The 22,885-nt window shown below is 41.1% G+C and overlaps 2 protein-coding genes and 1 pseudogene across 2 annotated transcripts; 2 read left to right on the forward strand and 1 right to left on the reverse strand.

The window, feature by feature from the left end:
• The first annotated feature begins 385 nt into the window (after window positions 1-385).
• On the forward strand, window positions 386-3,375 carry LOC130941174 (receptor-like protein 9DC3; annotated as a pseudogene).
• A 5,517-nt stretch (window positions 3,376-8,892) lies between these two features.
• Window positions 8,893-14,088, reverse strand: LOC130941175 (uncharacterized). Its single transcript, XM_057869589.1, has one exon. It carries the CDS (start codon window positions 14,086-14,088, stop codon window positions 8,893-8,895), a length of 5,196 nt encoding a protein of 1,731 aa, XP_057725572.1.
• A 4,660-nt stretch (window positions 14,089-18,748) lies between these two features.
• LOC130939170 (receptor-like protein 35) lies at window positions 18,749-21,589 on the forward strand. Its single transcript, XM_057867271.1, has 2 exons — window positions 18,749-19,248; window positions 19,387-21,589. Exons 1-2 carry the CDS (start codon window positions 18,791-18,793, stop codon window positions 21,569-21,571), a joined length of 2,643 nt encoding a protein of 880 aa, XP_057723254.1. The 5' UTR covers window positions 18,749-18,790; the 3' UTR covers window positions 21,572-21,589.
• The last annotated feature ends 1,296 nt before the right edge of the window (window positions 21,590-22,885 follow it).

The following is a 22,885-nucleotide window of genomic DNA, read 5'->3' on the forward strand; positions in this document are numbered from 1 at the left end:
TTTATGCCATCTTAGTCACTAAAACCAACCATAGAACTTCCCATATTATAATATCTATTATATTGTGTCAATGTAATGACCGAAAATGAAAGAAATAGTCAAATTATAGGGCACGCATATATACTTTCCAAATGACCCTTATTTGGAAGTCTAAATTTAAGTCGTCCATCCTGTATACGGTTAAGTACTTAAGTTAAACACAGATTAATGATACGAGCAAAGCTTATGAATTATGATGATATGAGACTAATAATAAAGCCCATAAGATTAATTCCAAATAATTAGATGGCTATAAATAGATAGGTCTTGATTGATGAATGGCATACCAATACCAATACCATAAACACTTAGTTTGTTGTGGCATAATAAGGCATAGTAATAATCAATGGGGTATTTTGTTAGAGTGGTGATGTGTGTGCATATGTTTATGTTATTCCATTTTTTTACATGTTTGTCTTCTCATTCATGCCATTCAGAGGAGACCTCTGCATTGCTTCACTTCAAGACAGAACTCATTACTGACACTGCCTTTTATGAGTATGATCGTGATTATGCTGATCTCTGCCCCCATGTTTATCCAAAGATGAGTACGTGGGGGAATGGGACAAATTGCTGCTCATGGATGGGTGTCACGTGCCACTCTCTGTCTGGTCACGTGATTGGTCTCGATCTCAGTTGCAGTGCACTTGTAGGTAATATCCATCCTAACAGCACTCTTTTCCACCTTATTCATCTCCAAACACTTAGCCTTGCTTACAATTTTATCTATGGTGATGTTCCTTTCCAAATCTCACACCTTTACAAATTACAATCACTTGATCTCTCTTGGAATCATGATTTAGAGTGGAAAGAAAGCACTTGGAAGAGAATGTTGCAAAACGCAACAGCTTTATCTGAGATTGTATTGGATAAAACTGATATGAGTTTAATTGGTCCAACACCAAATCCTTTCTCTTTGATCACCAACTTGTCTTCCACTTTGGTTACTCTTAGTCTTGATTATACTTTGATAAACGGGTATGTGACTAGTGACATGCTTTGTTTACCCAATCTTCAATACCTCAGTCTAAGTAGCACTCGAGGGGGTGGCAATGTAGGCATTCAAATCCATGTTCTAAACTTGAATTGTACCACTTCTCTTAGATTTTTGGATCTTTCTAGATGTTATTTCCAAGGGCCTATTCCTTCATCATTCTCAAATCTAACATACCTCACTTCCTTGAATTTGGTAGAAAGTAACTTAAACGGTTCAATCCCGTCATCACTTTCAAACCTTCAGCATCTCACTCATTTAGATCTTTCAGGGAACAGACTCAAAGGTTCAATCCCTTCATCATTTTCAAACCTTCATCATCTTACTTACTTGGATCTTTCATCGAATAGGCTTGGTGGACAAATTCCAAATGTGTTTGATAGGCTAACCAACTTGCAAACTCTCCTTCTTCAAAGTAACTATTTTGGAAGGAAGTTGCCACCCTCATTGTTTACATTAACTCAACTCTCTGTGTTGGATTGTTCTTACAATAAAATTGTGGGACCACTACCCGACAAAGCAGCCTTTTCAAATCTCACCAAGTTAATCCTAAATGACAACCTGTTAAATGGGACAATTCCTTGGTGGGTTTTATCCTTCAAGTCTTTGAGATATTTGGATCTATCAGATAATCGATTCACAGGACATATAAATGAAATTAAATCTTATTCTTTGGAGTATCTTGACTTGTGCAACAATGAGCTCCATGGAAATATTCCAGAATCGATATTTGATCTTGTAAACCTTACAGATTTGTGCTTGTTATCACACAGTAGTTGGAGCGGTACTCTTCATTTCCCACTATTTTCTAAGCTTCAGAACTTGGTGCATCTTTCCCTTTCAGGTTGCAATTCATTGTTGCTAAATTCTGAGACAAGTGTTAATTACACTTTCTCCAATTTGCGGACACTCAAATTGCTTTCAAACAATATTATTGGTCATTCAACATTCTATGGAGTCTTTCCACAGATTGAGTATCTTGAATTATCCAATAATAAACTTGATGGGAAAGTGCCCAAATGGATACAGGATATGGATTCATTACTTCATTTGAATCTCTACACAACTCCTTCACATCAATAGGTCAATTCCCATGGCATAGACTTGAATTCCTTGATCTTAGTTTCAACTCAATGGTTGATGACATTTCTTCCTTCTTTTGCAATGAAACTAATTTGCGTAACATCAACTTGTCCCACAACAATTTCACTGGAACATTTCCACAATGTTTGTTCAATATCTCATTGCCTTTGGCTTTGGATATACAAATGAACAAACTTCATGGCACTTTGCCAGATACTTTTAAGCATCTTGTTCTTGTAACACTGAATCTCAATGGCAACCAGTTTGAAGGTTTATTGCCGAAATCTTTGTCCAATTGCACAGAGCTTGTGGATTTGAATCTTGGAAACAATCAATTTGAGGATACATTTCCCAATTGGCTTCAGAATCTATTAAATTTGAAAATACTGGTCTTAAGAGGCAATAAGTTGCACGGTCCTATTGCTGAGTTGAAATCTGAAAAGATGTTTTCAAGTTTGATTATTTTTGACATATCAAGGAACAACTTTAGTGGCTCATTACCGAAATCATACATAAAAAATTTTCAAGCCATGAAGATTCCTGGTGATAAAGAGCATAGTTGGAGTTATTATATTCAAACTGGTGCTGGTATTTCTGGAGAAGGCAGAATTCAACCAGAATATCATGATTCTATAACTGCAACAATTAAAGGAACCAATAACCCTTATGCAAAAATTCCAAGAGTCCTTGCAATGATCGATTTGTCAGAAAACAAATTTGAAGGAGAGATTCCAGATGTGTTTGGAGAGCTTCAAGCACTCATAAGCCTCAACCTATCACATAACAGCCTCATTGGTCCTATTCCCCGCTCGTTGGGAAATTTGACAAACCTCGAATCATTGGACCTCTCCTCAAATATGCTTGATGGGAATATTCCTGCTGAACTGACCAATCTGAACTTTCTTGAGGTCTTGAATCTTTCCCAAAACCAACTGGTGGGACCAATACCTAGAGGAAAACAGTTTGATACATTTTCAAACAATTCCTATGTGGGAAACTTGGGGCTATGTGGATTGCCATTGTCAATTCAATGCAACAACAATGTCCCTTTGCAACAATATCCATCTTCTGAGGCTGAGGACAAGTTTGGGTTTGGTTGGAAACCAGTGGCAATAGGATATGCATGTGGAATGGTGCTTGGAATTGGGTTGGGATTTTGTGTTTTCTGAATTGGAAAGCCTCAATGGCTTGTGATCATCTTTGGAGGCAAAAGAATCAAAAGAAGGAGGCGTGGAAATCGGCGTGCAAGAACAACTTAAGGGCCACAACTTCTTCTTCTTGTGGCCACTCTCAAGTTCATTGTTGCATGGGAAATTTGTTTCAGATGTTGGTTATTGCTGTTGTGTCTTTTTATAATTTTTTTTTTTGTTTTGAGATTGTAATTTTCTGTTCGCTTTTTCTTTTTTCTTCTTTAAATGTCTGCAAGTCTTGTTTAATAATTTGTAAGTGTGTTGCTACTTATATATGATGATGTTGCAAGTAAATTATGTTTTTATAGTAGTATATAATTGGTTTCCCCTAATATTTTTCTGTTTTCATGCAAATTCAACAACACTACTCCTTAGTTTCCACCTCTTTCACTTCATTCTATGTTTAGTGTCCCAACTCCTAAACAAGCACACACTTGTCAATATCAATATCTTTACTAATCTCTTTATTTAATACAAACTAAGCCATCAGCTGAAAGCAGAGATGCTAATTGCTATACAAAGACATGTTTAGTACATTACAGAAATGAGAAGTTGAGCAAGAAAAAAGGAAAGTAAGAAGCAGTTTTACCAGTAAAGCTGGATTCTAACTTAGTGTTTTTGGTTGAGAGAAAGGGAAAGCATAAGACACATCAATATTAGACTTGCATGGATTTGTGAAAAATAACAGAATATATACTCTTAAGTCTTGTGGTTGTAGTTGTTAATTAATTATATTGTTGTATGTTTCTTAAGTATGTTGCAAACAAAATTGTGAAAGTATATAGTTTTCTCCCTTTATTCAACTAGTTTACAATCTGATTAGTGGTGCTCATGATTCTTCTGTCATTGAAAAGTTTTGATAGAAAAATGTGTTTAGTAAAATCATGCTTTTTCGTCTACTGTTAAAAAAACAGTCCTCTCCATTAATGTAACAAAAAAGGTGTGAACGTATTAACAAAATGAATCGGTTATGAAACTGGAAATAACATATTAAGGAGGTTTTTTTTTCTCATAATATGTTCCTTTGTGGCATTTCCTTTTATTTATTCAAGTTAGTTACCACTTGCGAAGTTGAAGTAGAAACCATATTGCAGCTTTCAATCTTACTTGAGTTATTAGTTTGGGCTATTAAAGGTTCTATTGCCAAGAGCTTTATAACACACATCTGTTGTAAAATGAAATAAATAAAAAAATTATTTTTTTAAGGCATATAATGTGTTGTAATGTCTAACTTAAAAACTTGTAGGGGCAAATTATTTTGGACATACCATGCAATAACTTCAATGACCCGTTACCAAAAACCTATATAAGAACGAACATGTTGGAAAGTGCAGAGTAGCTGCAACTACAATAAGCATGAGTTGTAGCACAATATCATACCATCAATTCATCCCACCAAATACGTTCTTGTTACAAAGTCTTTAAATGTACAATTTTTCCAACCCTTTCGTCAATGCATGCATGACTATCAGGATTAGGGAGCTAATGTAAATAAATAAAATAATATAAGTATTATTTAATCTTAATCTATATTGATAGGTAACCATAATTATATTAAAAAAACACAATTTATTGTGTTTGATCTGAAAAATACTTTCAATTTAATTTTCTTATTAACATTTATAATTAAATATAGTTGTGGATAATTAATATACAAGAAAATTATCATTAAAAAGCACGTTAAAATTATTATTATATTTTAGTCATGTTTTTATCTCTCTCTAAATTATTTGTCATTTGTCTCTTTTAAGTGATTAGTATTAGTCATTTCTTATTATAAAATTATTTTTTCAACTTTTATTTTTAGAGATTTAAGATTTCTGATGATTAGAATTTAGGATATAGAATTTAAAATTTAAAATTCAGAATTTAAAAAAAAATAGTTGATATTAACTAACAAAATTAACCCTCTAATTAAGTTCATATTATATTATTGATAACAACAATGTTAGGAAATCAAGAGGGTATCAGCTAAAAACCAATTAAATGCTTTTCGATGAATTCAAAATCTCTACGTGGATGGTGTTTATACTAAGCATTAGGATGTTTCTTTTCTTTGTAAATTGTATGGTTCTGAATCTATTTTTTGATTTATCATGTTTTAGGTATTTGGAGAGGAAAGGAGTGTGAAGAGACAGAAGCTAATTGAATCAGTTTCCGTGATTCACGCTGCAATGATACCAAACGTATCTCTTTCTAATTTGAATGTAATGTGTACAAGATGACTCTGGTACGGGTTGAGTGGAGGATCGGGGACCTGCGGGTCGAGGCGGATGTCGGACGGTTCGAGCAGAGCGGGGGAAAGGTACCTGCAAAGACACTCCGACGCTCAAGTCAGAATAGATCTAAGAGGTAGAAAGTGTGAGGAATGAATGAGTACCTGGAGGGATCTGGGTCCTCTTATTTATAGGTGATGATAGTTATCTTATCTTATCTTGTTTGGCCGAGATAAGAGAAGTGTTTGAATTCGAAAGTTGGTTAGGAGCTCTGAAGGGTCGGTTTTGGGCCTTCAGGTCGAAATGGGTTTAACCCGAGAAACCGGGTGCGTAGGATCCGTGGGTTGGATCCGTAACAGTTGCCCCCGCAGCGGGAGAGCGAGCGAGATCGGGCTGCCGCTGGGTGACGTTTGTTTTCTTCTCGGGTGCCCGTCTGGTCCCTACGCGGTGAGGTCGGTGTCTTGGTTTCGTGTCGTGGAAGATTCGTCTGACCGTTTAGGTCTGACGTGACTCTTCCGTATCAGTTGCGCCCGTTGCGTTCTTCGAGGCGTTACTTTTTTCGATGGGGGGTATTTATTGCGAGGGGACATTTTTCCTCTTTTACCCCTACGAGTCTTCGTTGTGCCTAGGGTTAGTTGTGTCCTTTTGCCTCGTTTTGAAACTGTTTTTTCTTTGCTTTTGTTTCAGTTCTCTTCGCTTGTTTTTATCTTCTTCTCCATTTTCTCATCTAAAAGACTCTTCGTCTGAAGGGAAGCTTTCTGTGGTTTTTGCTTTTTTGGTGCTGCTTTGCTTCTTCTGTTTTTCTGGCTTTCGTCAAGCTTCCTTTCTGCATTACCAGGTTGGCATGCTTTCTTTCTTTTTATTTTGTAAATACTTATTCTGCCTTTGCCATGCGTTGTTCTGCCTGTTTACTCTTGTACTGTTTGTTACTGAGTTTGGTGTCTTTGGGAGGTGGTAATTTGAGGTTTTGGAGGGGCTGAGCACCGCCGTGTTTTGCTTAATAGTGGTGGTAAGCCACCGCGCTAGTTTGGTAGCGGTATTAGGTTTCTGTCTTGCTTCTGCGTAGAGTTAGTAGGCTGATGGTGGTGCTCCTCCCTGTTTTAGGTATGCAACGACAAAGAAATGAGGGTGTGGGAGCCCCGGTAGCCCCCTCCAGGGGCGTTCCTAATCGCTATGGTTGGGTGACCAGCGATGTGTGGGGTGTTCCGTCGCGGATGACGGAGGACGACCTCCAGCGGCTTCGTGATCAGGGGGCGATCTGTGGTGGTGGTGATGAGGAGGGGCGGTATGAGCTCGTCCTCCCTGATGCCGACGAGCGCGTCTGTTATCTGAACCTTCATTCGCCCACCGTGCCGGACTGGATGTGGGTTTACGAGTCTATGTTCACTCGGCTCGGCGTGCGTTTCCCTTTTTCACCTTTTGTTCAAGATTTGCTGAGTCGGTGTTCCGTGGCACCGTCTCAGCTTCATCCGAACAGTTGGGCTGCCGTGCGGACATTTGAACTGGTGTGCCGGTATCTCGACCTTCCGACTTCTGTTCCTGTCTTTCTTTTTCTTTTCTTATGTACTCTTCCGTCTAAGGAGGGGAAGCATAAGAAAGGATATATGTCTTTCTGTGCTCAACCTCATCGTCAGATTTTTGGGTTGTTTGAGGATTCTTTCCATGGTTTTAAGTGGGAATATTTTAAGGTACGTCCCGTGCAGGGGCATCGTCCGTTTTGGCTGACTTTGGAGGGCGAGCGCTGATTTCCGACGTATTGGAACTTTGGTGCTGGCCCGTCGGTTCTGACTAAGGTTACTTATGGTGATTTATCTCGGGAGGATAAGGACATTGCCAGCGTTTTGTGGCATTTGTTCGGCGAGCGTCCGTTGAATCCTCGAGATGTCATGGGGGATCCCGAGGCTTGTCGGACGTATATTGGTGTGTGCTTTTTTTTTTTATTTTTCTCTGGGTTCTTTTCAGTTGAGATGGCCGGTGGGTTGACTTCTTTGGCGAGGCTGAAGGCAGCGTTGATCCGGGAAGAGGGGTCGTCGTCTCCGGCTACTCCTGTTTCGAATCCGGCCGTGGATTCTCAGGCTGTTTCTCAAGAGGTGGTTTCCTCGGGAGCGCGTACCGGTGCTCAGGCTCCTCCCGGTCCTGCGAGCTCGCCCGAAGTCGTCGTGGTGACGGCTACCGAGGCTTCTCGGAAGAGGAAGAGAGCTGAAGAGCCGAGTAGCGAGACTTTTGAAGACGAGGGTTTGGTACCTAGTGTGATGGACCGACGTTTTGATGCCCCGGGATTTATTGATCAGCATTTGATGCCTGGGACGGAGCCATTTTTTGATGGCTGTGATGTCTCTTTTCAGGCCAAGTCGGTGTATCGTGCTCTTCTCCGATCTGCCGTTGTTGTTCGAAAAGCCGAGCCTGTGATGGCTCAGGTTGGTTTGTTGGATAAGAAGCTCCGTCAGTCCCAGGCTGAGGTGGCTAAGATGAAAGAGGAGCTTGAGGCTGCTAATGCTGCGAAGGAGAGGGCGGTGAAGTCTTCTGAGGAAGCCGGGGCGGAGATTCTCCGACTTGCCGGTGTTGAGACTTCGCTTCTTTCTAAGTTGGCAGAGGAGCGGCAGCGGGCTTCAGATGCGGGTTCTCAATCCGCCGTACTTCTCGCTGAGTCGGAGGCTCTGAAGGCCGAGGTTGCTGCCTTGAAAATGGAAAAGACGGAGTTGTTGGCTGACGCTAAAGGTGCGATAGCCGCTACTGAGGAGACGATGAAGGCACAGGCCTTGGTGCTGGCTCCGGGCGTGGACGTGTCCGTGATGGGAGCGTTTAGGGTCGTCCGTGATGGTCAGATTGTTGACCTCGAGTAGCTTTTTTGTCTCTGTAATTCTATTTTGAATTCTGTTTGTTTTCTGAATATTTTGGATGGCCAAGGGCCGTGACTTTGGGAACCGTTTTATGGTATTTTCGGCCGTCCGGGCCTTTTTATATGATCTGTGTTATGGTGTTTTTTGGCCGTTCTGGCCTTTTTATACGTTTTTTAGCAATTCCGTTTGTTTTTTCGTTTCCTCGGACCGTCGTTTGGTCGGGTTTTTGTGGATATCCGTCTGTTGGGCCTGGGGGGTGATCAGTCCTCCAGTTGTGGCCGTATTTTTTGTTCCGTATTTGGGATATTTCTTAGCGAAATGGAACTTTTAGATGTATTAATGGAACTTTTTATTGAAAGTTGGGCCTCGTTAAAACCCTCCGGTTGTGGTGGGAAAGAGTACCCGAAATTGGAACTTAAATAAAAAATGTTTCGATTTTAAGAATCGTAAACCGGGAAGACGAGTACTAGAAACATAAAATAGAGAAAAGCTAAAAAAAATGAGTAAAGGGGCGACCTATTTAGGTCGGACTAGGCGTAATATCGCCGCAAGTTGGTGGCGTTCCAGGTCCTCGGGACTTCGTCGCCGTTGAGCCGCTCGAGTTTATACGCTCCTTTTCCGATTACAGTTTTGATTCTGTATGGTCCTTCCCAGTTGGGGGTGAGCTTTCCTTCTCCTGGCGCTGGGAGACCGATATCGTTTCGTCGTAGGACGAGGTCATCGGCCGCAAATTCTCGTCGGATGACGCCGTGATTATATCTTAGGCTGATTCTTTGTTTGATGGCTAATTCTTTGATGTGAGCTATGCTTCTTTCTTCTTCAACGAGGTCTCGTTCTGCTTCTTCGTCGTTACCTCCGACCGTTTTTCTGGGGCTGGGGTCCCCGATTTCTACGGGGATGACTGCCTCTACGCCGTACGTTAATCGGAAAGGCGTTTCCCCAGTGGTCGTTTGGGGTGTTGTTCGGTACGACCATAGAACCGACCCTAATTCGTCCGCCCTTAGTCCCTTGGCTTCGTCGAGCCGTTTCTTGAGTCCTTTAACGATTATTTTGTTTGCGGATTCCACCTGTCCGTTTGTTTGGGGGTGTTCTACTGAGCTGAAGCGATGGGATATCTGTAATCCTCCTAGGAACTCTTTGAATTTTTTGTCGGTAAATTGGGTTCCGTTGTCCGATATGACGACCTCGGGGATTCCGAAGCGGGTGATGATTTGTCGCCAGACAAATTTCCGGCATTGGGTCGCCGTTATGGAGGCCAGAGGTTCGGCCTCGATCCATTTGGTGTAGTAATCTATAGCGACAATGAGGTACCTGAGCTGGCCGGGAGCTGTAGGGAAGGGCCCGACGAGGTCGATCCCCCAAGTGTCGAATGGTCGTTCTGCCGATATGGTGCTGAGCTGGTGTGGGGCGGCTTGGTGGACATTGGCGTGTTTTTGGCATTTGTCACAGCTTTTTACCAATTGTATGGAGTCTCGAATGATTGTGGGCCAGAAGTAGCCAGCCCTGATGATTTTTTGGGCTAATGTTTTGCCTCCGACGTGGTGTCCGCAGCAGCCTTCGTGGATTTCGCGGAGTATGTACTCCGTGTCCCCGGGTTCGACACATTTGAGTAGGGGTTGCGAGAATCCTCGTTTGTATAGTTGTCCCGCTATGATGGTATAGTTGGCGGCTTCCCTTTTTATTCGCTTTTCTTCTTTCGGGTCTGGCGGTAAAGTTCCGTCGAGGAGGTATTGTAGGATGGGGTACGTCCACGACCCTTGGCTTGAGATCGTCAGATGAGCGTTGATTGTTGTTGACACAGAGGGTGACCTAACGACCTCCTGAATTAGCGATTTGTTGCCGTGTCCCGGTTTGGTACTGGCTAGCTTGGAGAGTAGGTCTGCCCTGGTGTTTCGTTCCCTGGGAACGTGCTGTATGATAATGCTTTCGAACCCTTTTTTCAGTTCGTTTACCTTGGTGAGGTATTGTTGGAGCAGGGGATCTCGTGCCTGGTAGCTTCCGTTGATTTGGGAACTGACTACCTGGGAATCGGTATTTACTTCTAAGGCTTTTACGCCGACTTCCCGGGCTAGGGTCAGACCTGCTAAGAGGGCTTCGTATTCTGCTTGATTGTTTGATACTGGAAATTCGTACCGTACTGACTGTTCAATTGTGATTCCGTTTTGGTTTTCGAGTATGATTCCGGCTCCTCCGTGAGTGGAGTTTGAAGAGCCGTCGACGTGTAATTTCCATGGTTCCGGGGTGAGTTTTCCTGGAGTCATTTCGGCGATGAAATCAGTCAAGGCTTGTGCCTTGATAGCGTTCCGGGGTTCGAATCTGATCTGGAATTGGGATAACTCGATGGACCATGCTAGCATTCTTCCCGCTAGGTCGGGTTTCTGTAACACTTGCTTGACCGCCTGGTCGGTTCGGACCGTTACGGGGTGAGCCTGGAAATATTGTCGCAGGCGTCGGGAGGCTGTAAGGAGTGCAAAAGCTAGCTTTTCTAAGCGTGAATAGCGAGTTTCCGCATCCTGTAAGACTTTGCTTATAAAGTATACGGGTTTTTGCTCCTTTTTCTCGTCTTCATGGATGAGAGCCGCTGCAAGTGCCTCTTCTGTTATGGAAAGGTATAAGTAGAGTGTTTCCCCTGCTTGGGGTTTGGCGAGGATTGGTGGTTCCGATAAGGCCCTCTTGAAGTGTTGGAATGCTTCTTCGCATTCCGTCCCCCACTTAAAATGGGTCCCTTTTTTCATTAGTTTGAAGAAAGGGGTTGCTTTTTGGGCTGATGCACCGGGAAAGCGTGATAGCGCGGTTAGTCTGCCGGTGAGCTTTTGGATGTCCTTAAGGTTTTTGGGGCTTGTCATTTCGAGGATGGCACGACATTTCTCCGGGTTTGCTTCAACTCCGCGTTGTGTGATCATGAAGCCGAGGAACTTTCCTGCCTCCATTCCGAAGGCGCACTTTGCCGGGTTGAGCCGCATTTGGTGCTTTCGTAGGGTGTTCATTATGACCTTGAGGTCGTTGATTAGTTGTTCGCTGGATTCAGTCTTGGCGAGCATGTCGTCTATGTAGACTTCTAACTTGTTTCCGATTAGGTCTCGAAAGATCTTGTTAACAAGTCTTTGGTAGGTGGCTCCGGCGTTTTTCAAGCCGAATGGCATTACTGTGTAACAGTATGTTCCATCTGGGGTGATGAATGCGGTTTTTTCTTCGTCTGGTCGGTGCATCGGGATTTGGTTATAGCTGGAATATGCGTCCACTAATCTGTCGATGTTTGGTAGGGGGAAGGCGTCCTTCGGGCAAGCTTTGTTTAGGTCCGTGTAGTCGACGCACATTCGCCATTTCCCGTTAGTTTTCTGTACTAGCACGACGTTGGCTAGCCAGGTCGTGTAGGGGAGTTCCCGGATGAAGTTGGCTTCGAGTAGGGCTTTGACTTGTTTTTTGACTTCGGCGGCTCGTTCTGGCGACATTTTTCGTCGTCTTTGTGCTACTGGCTTAGCTTGGGGGTCCACGGCTAGGTGGTAGGACATTAGGTCGGGGTTAATTCCCGGCATGTCGGCTGGTGTAAATACGAATAAGTCTTTGTTTTGTTTCAGGAGTTGGGAGAGTTCTTCTTTAAGATCGTGTGGGAGGTTTCTATTGATGAAGGTATATTCTTCTTTGGTCAGTCCTATTTGTAGTTTTTCCATGTCTCCTTCTGGTTCTGGCCTAGGTTGGCCGTCTTGTCGCGCATCTAGGTCGGCTAGGAATATTCCGGCCACATCTCGGGATTTTTTCCTTAGGGCTAGGCTGGTGTTGTCGCATTCGGCTGCGACCTCTCGGTCTCCGTGAATGGTACCGATGGAGCCGTCGTCGGTTCTGAACTTCATGAGGAGGTATTTGGTGAAGATGACTGCGGAGAAGTCATTGATTGTTTTTCTTCCGAGGATCACGTTATAGGCTGTGGAGTCTTTAAGGACTACGAATTCAGATAGGATTGTCTTTTTCTGATTGCTTGTTCCTATGGTGATGGGTAGGGTAATTGAGCCGTCTGGTTTGAGAAAGTTGTCGCCGAGTCCCGTGACGTCGTGGCGGTGTGTTTGGAGGTTATAGTTGCGGAGCCCGAGCTTATCGAAGGCTCCTCGAAAAAGGATGTTGGAGTCTGCACCGGTGTCTACCAGTATCCTTCGTACTAGTCCTGTTCCGATCCTGGCTGAGATGACGAAGGGGGCATCTTCGGCTGAGGTGCTGTGCAGGCAATCCTCCGGTAAGAATGTTATCGTGTTGCCAGTGGCGGTGATTGGGGCTTGGTTTCTGACGGCCATTACCTTGAGGTCTTTTTTCATTGTTAATTTTGACTTGCTCGACACGTCCTTGCCTGTGATGACGTTTACTATGATGGTCGGGTCTTCCTCCGGACTTTTCCTGGTGGGTTGCCTTTGTGTTCTTGGGTTACGTCCTTCTCTTTCTGGTGACTTGTCTTTCTCCGCGCGTCTTGGTTCTCTGATGATTTTGGCAAATTCTGAGAGTTTGCCGTCTCGTATGGCCTGTTCAAGAGCATCTTTGAGGTCGAAGCAATCTTGTGTTTTGTGGCCGTAACCTCGGTGGTAGTCACAGTAGAGGGTTTTGTTGCCTCCCGTCCTCTCTTTGAGTTGCCGGGCTCTTGGGATGATGCCTCGATCTGCTATTTGATTGTATATCTCCGTAATTGGTGCAGTTAGGGGCGTGTAATTAGAGAATTTGCCAATTCTTGGTGGCCAGTTGGTCGGCCTGGGGTGGTCCCGTTGATTCTCTTTGGGTGTTGGGTTATGCCGGGGAGCCGAATTGCCGTGTTGGGCGTGCTGCCGTTTGTTGGCAGCGACGACCTGGTTGACCTCTTCGTCGTTAATGTAGTCTCTGGCGACGTTCTGGATTTCGTGCATGGTCCATACTGGTTTGGTAGTGAGGTGTTTGCGAAAGTCCTCGTTCATGAGCCCGTTAGTCAGGCAAAGGCTTGCGACGGAATCCGTGAGTCCGTCGACCGTTAGGCATTCGTCGTTGAAGCGGTCGAGGTATTTTCTTGTGGATTCGTCTTGCTTTTGGGTGACCCCTAACAAGCTGATGGGGTGTTTGGCTTTGGTGATTCTGGTCGTGAACTGGGCCATGAATTTTCGTGCTATGTCGTGGAAGCTGGCTATGGATCTATTCGGGAGGGCGTTGAACCATTTGATCGCCGGTCCGGCAAGGGTTACCGGGAAGGCTCTGCACCGGACTGCGTCGGCCGCTCCTTCTAAGTTCATTCTGGCCTCGAAGGCCGTTAGATGTTCCTGAGGGTCCTTGGTTCCATCATACTTCATGTCGGTGGGTTTGTCGAAACCTTTGGGGAGTTTCGCTCTTAAGATTCTTTCTGTGAAGGGTGTAGCTCCCATTATGGTGTGGTCGCTTCTCGTGCGTTTGGTGTTTCGGTATCTCTGGTCCTCGTCCGAATCGTGTTGACGACTTAGATCCCGAGAAGCGTTGCGGTGGTGTTTCTTGTTGTATCGCCGTTCTGGCGATTTCTTGTGTCGGTGGTTGCGTGAGATGCTGCGATCATCTCTCCTATCATGTTGCCGGGTTGGCGACCTGCCGCGGTGGGATCTTGACCTGGAAGTTGCCTGGCTTCCGTGTTCGTTGTTGTGTTTTTTTCTGTTAGTCAGTTTGCCTTCAAGTTCTTGGACCCGGAGACAGAGATCCTGGATGATCTGTGCCGCTTTGTCCCTGGCTTTCTCGGGATGTCGTGGGTCCATGGTGACGTGTTCGTTCGTGTGGTGGATGGTACTTGCTATTTTTGCTTGGTTCGTGACTTCCTGGTGTTCTGAGGCCGGATGACGTGGTTGGGAGTCATCCTGGCTCGAAGGGTTTTCCTCTAGGATGCCCTCCATCCGGTTCGATCGTCGCAGTCCTAACATTCTGTGTATGTTGTTTGATGAATAAAGATTCCGTCTTTTATATGCTCGATCTGCAGGCCGAGACAAAATTTAGTCTTTCCAAGATCTTTCATCTCAAACTCTTTTTTTAGAATTTTTATAATTGTTGGAATCTCTTCAGGAGTCCCAATGATATTTAAATCATCAACGTACACAGCAATTATAATGAACCCAGATGTAGTTTTCTTTATGAAAACACATGGGCAGATATCATCATTCTTGAATTCGTTTTTGGTCAGATACTCAGTAAGATGATTATACCACATTCGTTCAGATTGCTTTAGACCATATAAAGATCTTTGCAATTTGACTGAGTATAACCCTTGCGAATATTCATTTGATGGTTTAGATATATTTAATCCTTTAGGGACTTTCATATAGATATCCCGATCTAATGAGCCGTATAAATAGGCTGTTACCACATCCATTAAATGCATATGCAGTTTATGATATGTAGATAAACTGACCAAATAACGCAATGTTATCGCATCCACTACAGGGGAATACGTTTCTTCTTAATCTATACCGGGCCTTTGTGAAAAACCTTGTGCCACAAGTCGGGCTTTGTAGCGCACGACTTCATTTTTCTCATTTCGTTTTCTCACAAATACCCATTTGTATCCAACAGGTTTTACATCTTCAGGTGTACGGACTACAGGTCCGAAGACTTCACGTTTTGCAAGTGAGTCTAATTCAGCCTTCATGGCTTCTTCCCATTTTGGCCAATCATTTCTTTGTCGACATTCTTCGACTGATCTTGGCTCAAGATCCTTACTTTCATGCATGATATCTAATGCCACATTATATGCAAATATTTCATTGACAATTATCTTATTTCGGTCCCATTTCTCTCTTGTAAAGACATAATTTATCGAGATCTCGTCATTTTCACAATTTTCAGGTACCTGAACGTCTTCTGACGTTATATCAGAATTTTGGACAACTGCAGGTGTCTTTACTATGTCTTTTTCAACAGGAATATTATTTACCTCTTTTCTCTTTCGAGGATTTTTGTCTTTGGAACCGACAGGCCTGCCACGCTTTTGGCGTGAATTTGCTTCAGTGGCTATTTGTCCTACTGGGACATCAATTTGAATTGGGGCATTTTCCGCTGGTATATAAGATTTGGTTATCCTCTTTGTATCAGAAAATGCATCAGGCAATTCATTTGCTATTCTTTGCAAATGTATAATCTTTTGAACTTCTAGTTCACATTGCCCTGATCGAGGATCTAAATGCATCAACGATGATGCATTCCAATTAAGTTCCTTTTCAGGAGGCTTATTCTCTCCCCCTAATGTTGGAAATTTTGATTCATCAAAATGACAATCCGCAAACCGGGCTTTAAATACATCTCCAGTTTGTATCTCAAGATACCTCACTATAGAGGGAGAATCATATCCAACATATATCCCCAATTTTCTTTGGGGTCCCATTTTGGTGCGATTAGGTGGTGCAATGGGAACATATATCGCACACCCAAATATTCTTAAATGGGAAACATTTGGCTGCTGGCCAAAAGCTAATTGTATAGGAGAGAATTGATGATAACTCGTTGGCCTCAAACGAATAAGTGCTGCGGCATGTAAAATAGCATGCCCCCAAACCGAGGTTGGGAGATTTGTTCTCATAAGCAAGGGTCTAGCAATTAATTGGAGGCGCTTAATAAGTGATTCTGCTAACCCATTTTGTGTGTGAACATAAGCTACTAGATGTTCAACACTTATTCCATTAGCCATACAATAAGCATTAAAAGCTTGGGAAGTAAATTCACCAGCATTATCAAGACGAATTGCTTTAATTGAATTTTCTGGAAATTGTGCTTTTAATCGAATAATTTGAGCCAGTAATCTCGCAAACGCCAGGTTGCGAGAAGATAATAAGCACACATGTGACCATCTCGAAGATGCGTCTATCAGGACCATAAAATATCTAAAAGATCCACATAGTGGATGAATAGGTCCACATATATCACCTTGAATCCTTTCTAGAAATTCAGGGGACTCAAATCCAATCTTTACTGGTGATGGCTTTAAAATTAACTTTCCTTGAGAACATGCAGCACAACAAAATTCACTAGATTTAAGAATCTTCTGGTTCTTTAGTGAATGTCCATGAGAGTTTTCAATAATTCTCCTCATCATGGTTGTTCCCGGATGACCCAATCGGTCGTGCCAAGTTATGAATTCATTTGGGCTAGTAAACTTCTGGTTTACAATGGCATGTGATTCAATTGCACTAATCTTGGTATAATACAACCTAGATGAAAGTGAGGGTAATTTTTCTAATATAACTTTCTTATTTGAATAATGAGTTGTGATACATAAATACTCATGATTTCCCTCATTCATTGTCTCAACATGATATCCATTTCGGCGAATATCTTTGAAACTCAACAAGTTCCTCAGAGACTTGGTAGATAATAGTGCATTATTTATTATAAATTTTGTTCCTCCAGGAAACAAAATTATAGCTCTTCTGGAGCCTTCTATCACATTGCCTGAGCCAATAATAGTATTAACATATTCCTCTTTTGGCACAAGATGGGTAAAATATATATCACTTTTGAGAATAGTGTGCGAACTTGCACTATCCGCAAGGCATACATCTTCATTACATATTCTTGCCATTCTCTTCAAAAACAAATAATAATAAAATGAGTAGTATGCACAGTTAAATTGAATACTTGATCAAAATTATTTTTCTAAGAAACATTGTACATAAAATAATGTCATATACTAAAATTTTATTTTAAAATTTGACACATTTAATAATTTCAAAATTCATAAACATTAATATTTCATTATTTATGTACATCACATTTGAAACTTAAATACATAGAAAATAAAACTTAACAATAAGTTCTTTACATTATTTATTTACATAAATACTTCACAATCTCACATATTAAATTATTCCATCATTGATCAAATGACCAATATTTCCTTCAGGTTCCTCAAAGAAATCAGATACATCATAATGAGTGGTGGAGTTCTCAGCATCATTTGAAACAAAATTTGTTTCCTTTCCTTTGTCGTTCTTTTTCAAAGATGCCTGGTAAAGATCGACTAGGTGCCTTGGGGTACGACAGGTACGTGACCAATGGCCCTTTCCACCACAGCGGAAACACTTCTCCTCGGTTGATTTATTTTGCCCGATATTCCTTTCTTTATCCCACTTCTGGTGAGATCCTCTCTTTTGAACATAATTCTTTTTCCTTCCATAATTTTTCTTGTTATTAAAAGCTTGCCATTTACCTCTTCTGGGGTAATGATTTGCCGCATTTACTTCATGAAATGGGGCGGCGCCAGCTGGGCGCGCTTCATGATTTTTCAATAACAACTCATTGTTGCGTTCGGCAACAAGAAGGCAAGAAATGAACTCAGAATATTTTTTAAACCCTTTTTCTCGATACTGCTGCTGCAGGAGCACATTCGAGGCATGGAAGGTTGAGAAAGTTTTCTCCAACATATCATGATCAGCTATTTTTTTCCCACACAATTTCATTCGTGAGGTGATTCGAAACATTGCAGAATTATATTCATTTATAGATTTAAAATCTTGTAAACGCAAATGCGTCCATTCCTACCAGGCTTGAGGAAGTATCACCGTTTTCTGATGATTGTACCTTTCTTCAAGGTCTTTCCAAAGATCTGCAGGATCTTTTAATGTGAGATATTCATTTTTCAATCCTTCGTCAAGATGACGACGGAGAAAAATCATGGCTTTAGCTTTATCCTTCTGGGATGCATTATTTTCAGCCTTAATGGTATCTTCAAGATCCATTGAATCAAGATGGATTTCAGCATCTAATATCCATGATAAATAATTGTTTCCAGATATATTTAGAGCATTGAATTCAAGATGAGAGAGCTTCGACATAATGAAAATATTACCTGAGTCTTCCTAAAAATTTGATCAGAGTCTCGTGCTGATAACGTGTTGTGAAATAAAAGAAGAGAAAGAATTGTAATAGTAATATAAGGAGAAGGGTATTTGATTGCAACATAAAAGGGAATTGATTTCTTATTATTTAGTTGTGTGTTTTTATTCAGAGGCTTGAGCCTCTATTTATAGGTGTACAAGATGACATTTTTCAAACTATAATAAATAGAGTCATCCTTGATAAACTAAGTTACTTTAAAAATGGACATCCACATATGATCTTATCACAACAATTATTATATTTATAATTAATTAAGTTATTCCATTTTTAGCTGATTTAAAGTTGTTTCATATACTTTTCCTAATACTAATTCCAATATAATTAGACGGCTATAAATAGATGGGTCTTGATTGATGAATGGCATACCAATAATAATCAATGGGGTATTTTGTTAGAGTGGTGATGTGTGTGCATATGTTTATGTTATTCCACTTTTTGACATGTTTGTCTTCTCATTCATGCCATCCAGAGGAGACCTCTGCATTGCTTCACTTCAAAAACGAACTATTTACTAACACTACCTTTTATGAGGATGATTATTTATATGCTTATCTCTGCCCCCATGTTTATCCAAAGATGAGGACATGGGATAATGGGATAGATTGCTGCTCATGGATGGGCGTCACGTGCCACTCTCTGTCTGGTCACGTGATTGGCCTCGATCTCACTTGCAGTAGACTTGCAGGTAATATCCATCCTAACAGCACTCTATTTCATCTTACTCATCTCCAAACACTTACCCTTGCTTTCAATGATATTCGTGGGTCTGAATTGCCATCTCAGATTGGAAGGCTTGTGAGTCTCACACACTTGAATTTATCTCATTGTCAATTCAAAGGTGAAATTCCTTCTCAAATCTCACACCTTTCCGAATTACAATCACTTGATCTTTCTTGGAATGATGATTTAATGTGGGAAGAAAAAAATTGGAAGAGGTTGCTGCAAAACACATCTTTGAGAGAGATTGTATTGGATAAAACAGATATGTCCTCAATTGGTTCAACACCAAATCCTTTGTCTTTGATTGCCAACTTGTCTTCCACTTTGATTACTCTCAGTCTTTCTTATACTAAAATAAGGGGTTCTTTGACAAATGACATACTTTGTTTACCCAATCTTCAAAAGCTCATTCTAAAATCGAATAAATTGTCAATCCATCTTTTCGAGTTGAGTTGTACCACTTCTCTTAGTATCTTGGATCTTTCAGAATGTGGTATCCAAGGGCCTATCTCTTCATCATTCTCTAATCTAACATATCTCACTTCCTTGAATTTGATGAGAAATCAACTCAACGGTTCAATCCCCTCATCACTTTTAAACCTTCACCATCTCACTCACCTGGATCTTTCATGGAATGAGATTAGTGGACAAATTCCAAATGTGTTTGATAGGCTAACCAACTTGCAAACTCTCTCTCTTAGTGGTAATAAATTCCAAGGAAAGTTGCCATCTTCATTGTTTACCTTAACTCAACTCTCTCAATTGGATTGTTCTTCTAATCAAATCGAGGGGCCACTACCCAACGAAGTAGCCTTTTCAAATCTCACTGAATTACTCCTAGAAGACAACTTATTAAATGGCACGATTCCGTCATCAATTTTATCCCTCAAGTATCTGAGAACTTTGGATCTATCAAAAAATCAGTTCACAGGGCACATAAGTGGTGAGATCACATCTTATTCCTTAGAATATCTGGACTTGTGCGACAATAAGCTCCAAGGAAACTTTCCAGAATCAATTTTTCATCTCGTAAACCTTACTTATTTGTGCTTGTTCTCAGACAATTGGAGCGGTACTGTCCATTTCCCACTCTTCTCTAAGCTCCAAAATTTGGATTCTCTTTCTCTTTCAGGTTGTAGTTTATTGTCGCTAGAATCTGAAACAAGTGTTAATTACACTTTTTCCAATTTGGAAGAACTACAACTACTTTCTAACAATATCATTGGTTATTCAAAATTCTCTGGAAATTTTCCCAAATTGGAATATCTTGATTTGTCCAATAATAAACTTGCTGGAAAGGTGCCCGAATGGATACATGATGCACATTCATTAATTTATTTGAAACTTTCACACAACATGTTCACATCAATAGGTCATCAATTCCGATGGTATCAATTTGAATACCTTGATCTTAGCTTCAACTTGATGGATGATGACATTTCTTCCTTCTTTTGTAATGCATCCTCTTTGAAAGTTATCAACTTGTCCCACAACAGATTCACAGGAACATTTTCACCGTGCTTCGCCAATAGCTCATCCCTTGTAGATTTGGATCTACAAATGAACAAACTTCATGGCACTTTATCAGATAATTTTAAGCATCTTCAACTTGAAACACTGAATCTCAATGGCAACCAGTTTGAAGGTTTATTGCCAAAATCTTTGTCCAGTTGCACATATCTTGTGGATTTAGATTTCGGTAATAATCAATTTGAAGATACATTTCCTGATTGGCTCCAAAATCTATCAAAGTTGGAAATACTGGTCTTACGAGACAACAAGTTGTACGGTCCCATTGCCAATTTGAAATCTGAAAATATATTTCCAAGTTTGATGATTTTTGACATATCATGCAATAATTTTAGTGGCTCATTACCAAAAGAATACATACAAAATTTTCAAGCCATGAAGATTGTTGGTGATGAAGTGCAAAGCAGGTTGGTAGATTATATTGACACTGGTGCTGGCAGTGGAGTGGAGAACATTCTTCCAGATTATTATAATTCTATATTTGCAACAATTAAAGGAGCCAATACCCCTTTTGCGAAAATTCCAACAGCCTTTGTAAATATAGATTTGTCAAAAAACAAATTTGAAGGAGAGATTCCAAATGTTATTGGAGAGCTTCAAGCACTCAAAAACCTCAACCTCTCACATAACAGACTTATTGGTCATATTCCCAGCTCTTTGGGAAATTTGACAAATTTGGAATCATTAGATCTCTCCTCAAATATGTTTATTGGGGATATTCCTACTGAATTGACAAATCTGAACTTTCTTGAAGTCTTGAATCTTTCCCAAAACCTGTTGGTGGGACCAATACCCAGAGGAAAACAGTTTGAAACATTTTCAAACGATTCCTATGAGGGAAACATGGGGCTATGTGGCTTTCCATTGTCAATTCAATGCAACAACAATGTCTCTTTGCAACAAGATCCACCTTCTTCTGAGGCTGAAGACAAATTTGGGTTTGGTTGGAAACCAGTGGCAATAGGATATGCATGTGGAATGGTGCTTGGAACTGGCTTGAGATTTTGTGTTTTCTCAATTGGAAAGCCTCAATGGCTTGTGATCATCTTTGGAGGCAAAAGAATCAAAAGAAGGAGCCGTGAAAATCGGCGTGCAAGAACAACTTAATGGCCACAACTTCTTCTTCTTGGGGCCACTCTCAAGTTCATTATTGCATGGAGAATTTGTTTCAGATGTTGGTTATTGCTGTTGTGTCTTTCTTATGTTTTATTTATTTTGAGATTGTAATTTTCTTTTCGCTTTTTCTTTTTTCTTCTTTAAATGTCTGCAAGTCTTGTTTTATAATTTGTAAGTGTGTTGCTACATATATATGATGATTTTGCAAATAAATTATGTTTTCATAGTAGTATATAATTGTCTCCCCTATATATTATTGTTCCTGCCTGGTTGTGGCCGAGCTATTCTTCGTCTTTGAGGGTTGGTCGGCCGAGCTATACTTCGCTCCGAAGAAAGAGTGTCCCGACCTAAGGAGTGGATCACAATGCACCTTGATCACCGAATGAAACAGGAGGGGGAGTACCTGCAAAAGGCACTCCGACGCTCAAGTCAGTTAATGAGAATTATAGAAAGAGTTTTTTAGTTTGGAACAATGATCTACCTTTTCAACTCGGACTGTTTCCTTTTATAATTCGGAGATGATAATCGACTGTTTTCTCATAAATTGATTGTTCTGCCGTAACCGACCAAAGTCGTTTAATACCATTAAATCGGTGATGTTAATACATCGGTTACGAATAGGTTTGCCGAGCTATAACTCATAACGGTCATATCACAGCCCCCAAGCTTAACCTGAGCTTTGAATGAGGTGGGTTGAGCTTTCATTTAGACCGAGTTATAGTTCGGTGTGAGGGGCCCCCAGGTCAACTTGACTCATTACTTGAAATAATACTCTGCTTGGTTTTGTTTTTGTTGTTTAAGGGAAATGTAAGCTTTGATAAAGTAAAATGAGAAGGAATAGTTTGATGACAGATATTAATGAATGTACCGTTTCCCAAAGTGGGTTCAACTTCCTAGGCAGACTTTGAACCGTTCGAAGTGGGCTTCTAAACGGATGGCTGTCACTTCAATCTGGGACTTGAAAGGGTTTTATTAATCAAACATTTATTCAAGCTACATCCTTGCGAAACAAAGGCTTGGCGTTTTAACTGTTGCTGTTCGAAAAGTTTTTAGGATGAGCACAAGAGGTTAGTTACGGCATTCTTTTTCCTCTTTTGCTTTTCCATTTTCTGATTTGTGAGAGAAAGAACAATGGGTGAGAAGAAGGCGAAAGCTTTATTTAAGGTTGAGGATGATGGATCGTACGGGTGGGTTGATGCTGATGTGAAGATAAGAGCTTCCCTTTTTGTTGACAAGGAAAGTGTGGAGAGTGTTAATCTGTCAAGGATAGTAAGGCCTGGTTTTCATATCAAACTAATGCCATGC

The sequence above is a fragment of the Arachis stenosperma genome, chromosome 7 (genome assembly GCF_014773155.1).
Source record: "Arachis stenosperma cultivar V10309 chromosome 7, arast.V10309.gnm1.PFL2, whole genome shotgun sequence".
NCBI classification, from domain to species: Eukaryota; Viridiplantae; Streptophyta; class Magnoliopsida; order Fabales; family Fabaceae; genus Arachis; species Arachis stenosperma.

Coding starts and splice junctions, on each gene's coding strand:
- LOC130941175 (XM_057869589.1), bottom strand. CDS start 14,088: ATGGACCCACGACATCCCGAGAAAGCCAGGGACAAAGCGGCACAGATC.
- LOC130939170 (XM_057867271.1), top strand. CDS start 18,791: ATGAGGACATGGGATAATGGGATAGATTGCTGCTCATGGATGGGCGTC. Junction 19,249..19,386: donor TTGTCTTTGATTGCCAACTT/GTCTTCCACTTT, acceptor TTTCGAGTTGAG/TTGTACCACTTCTCTTAGTA.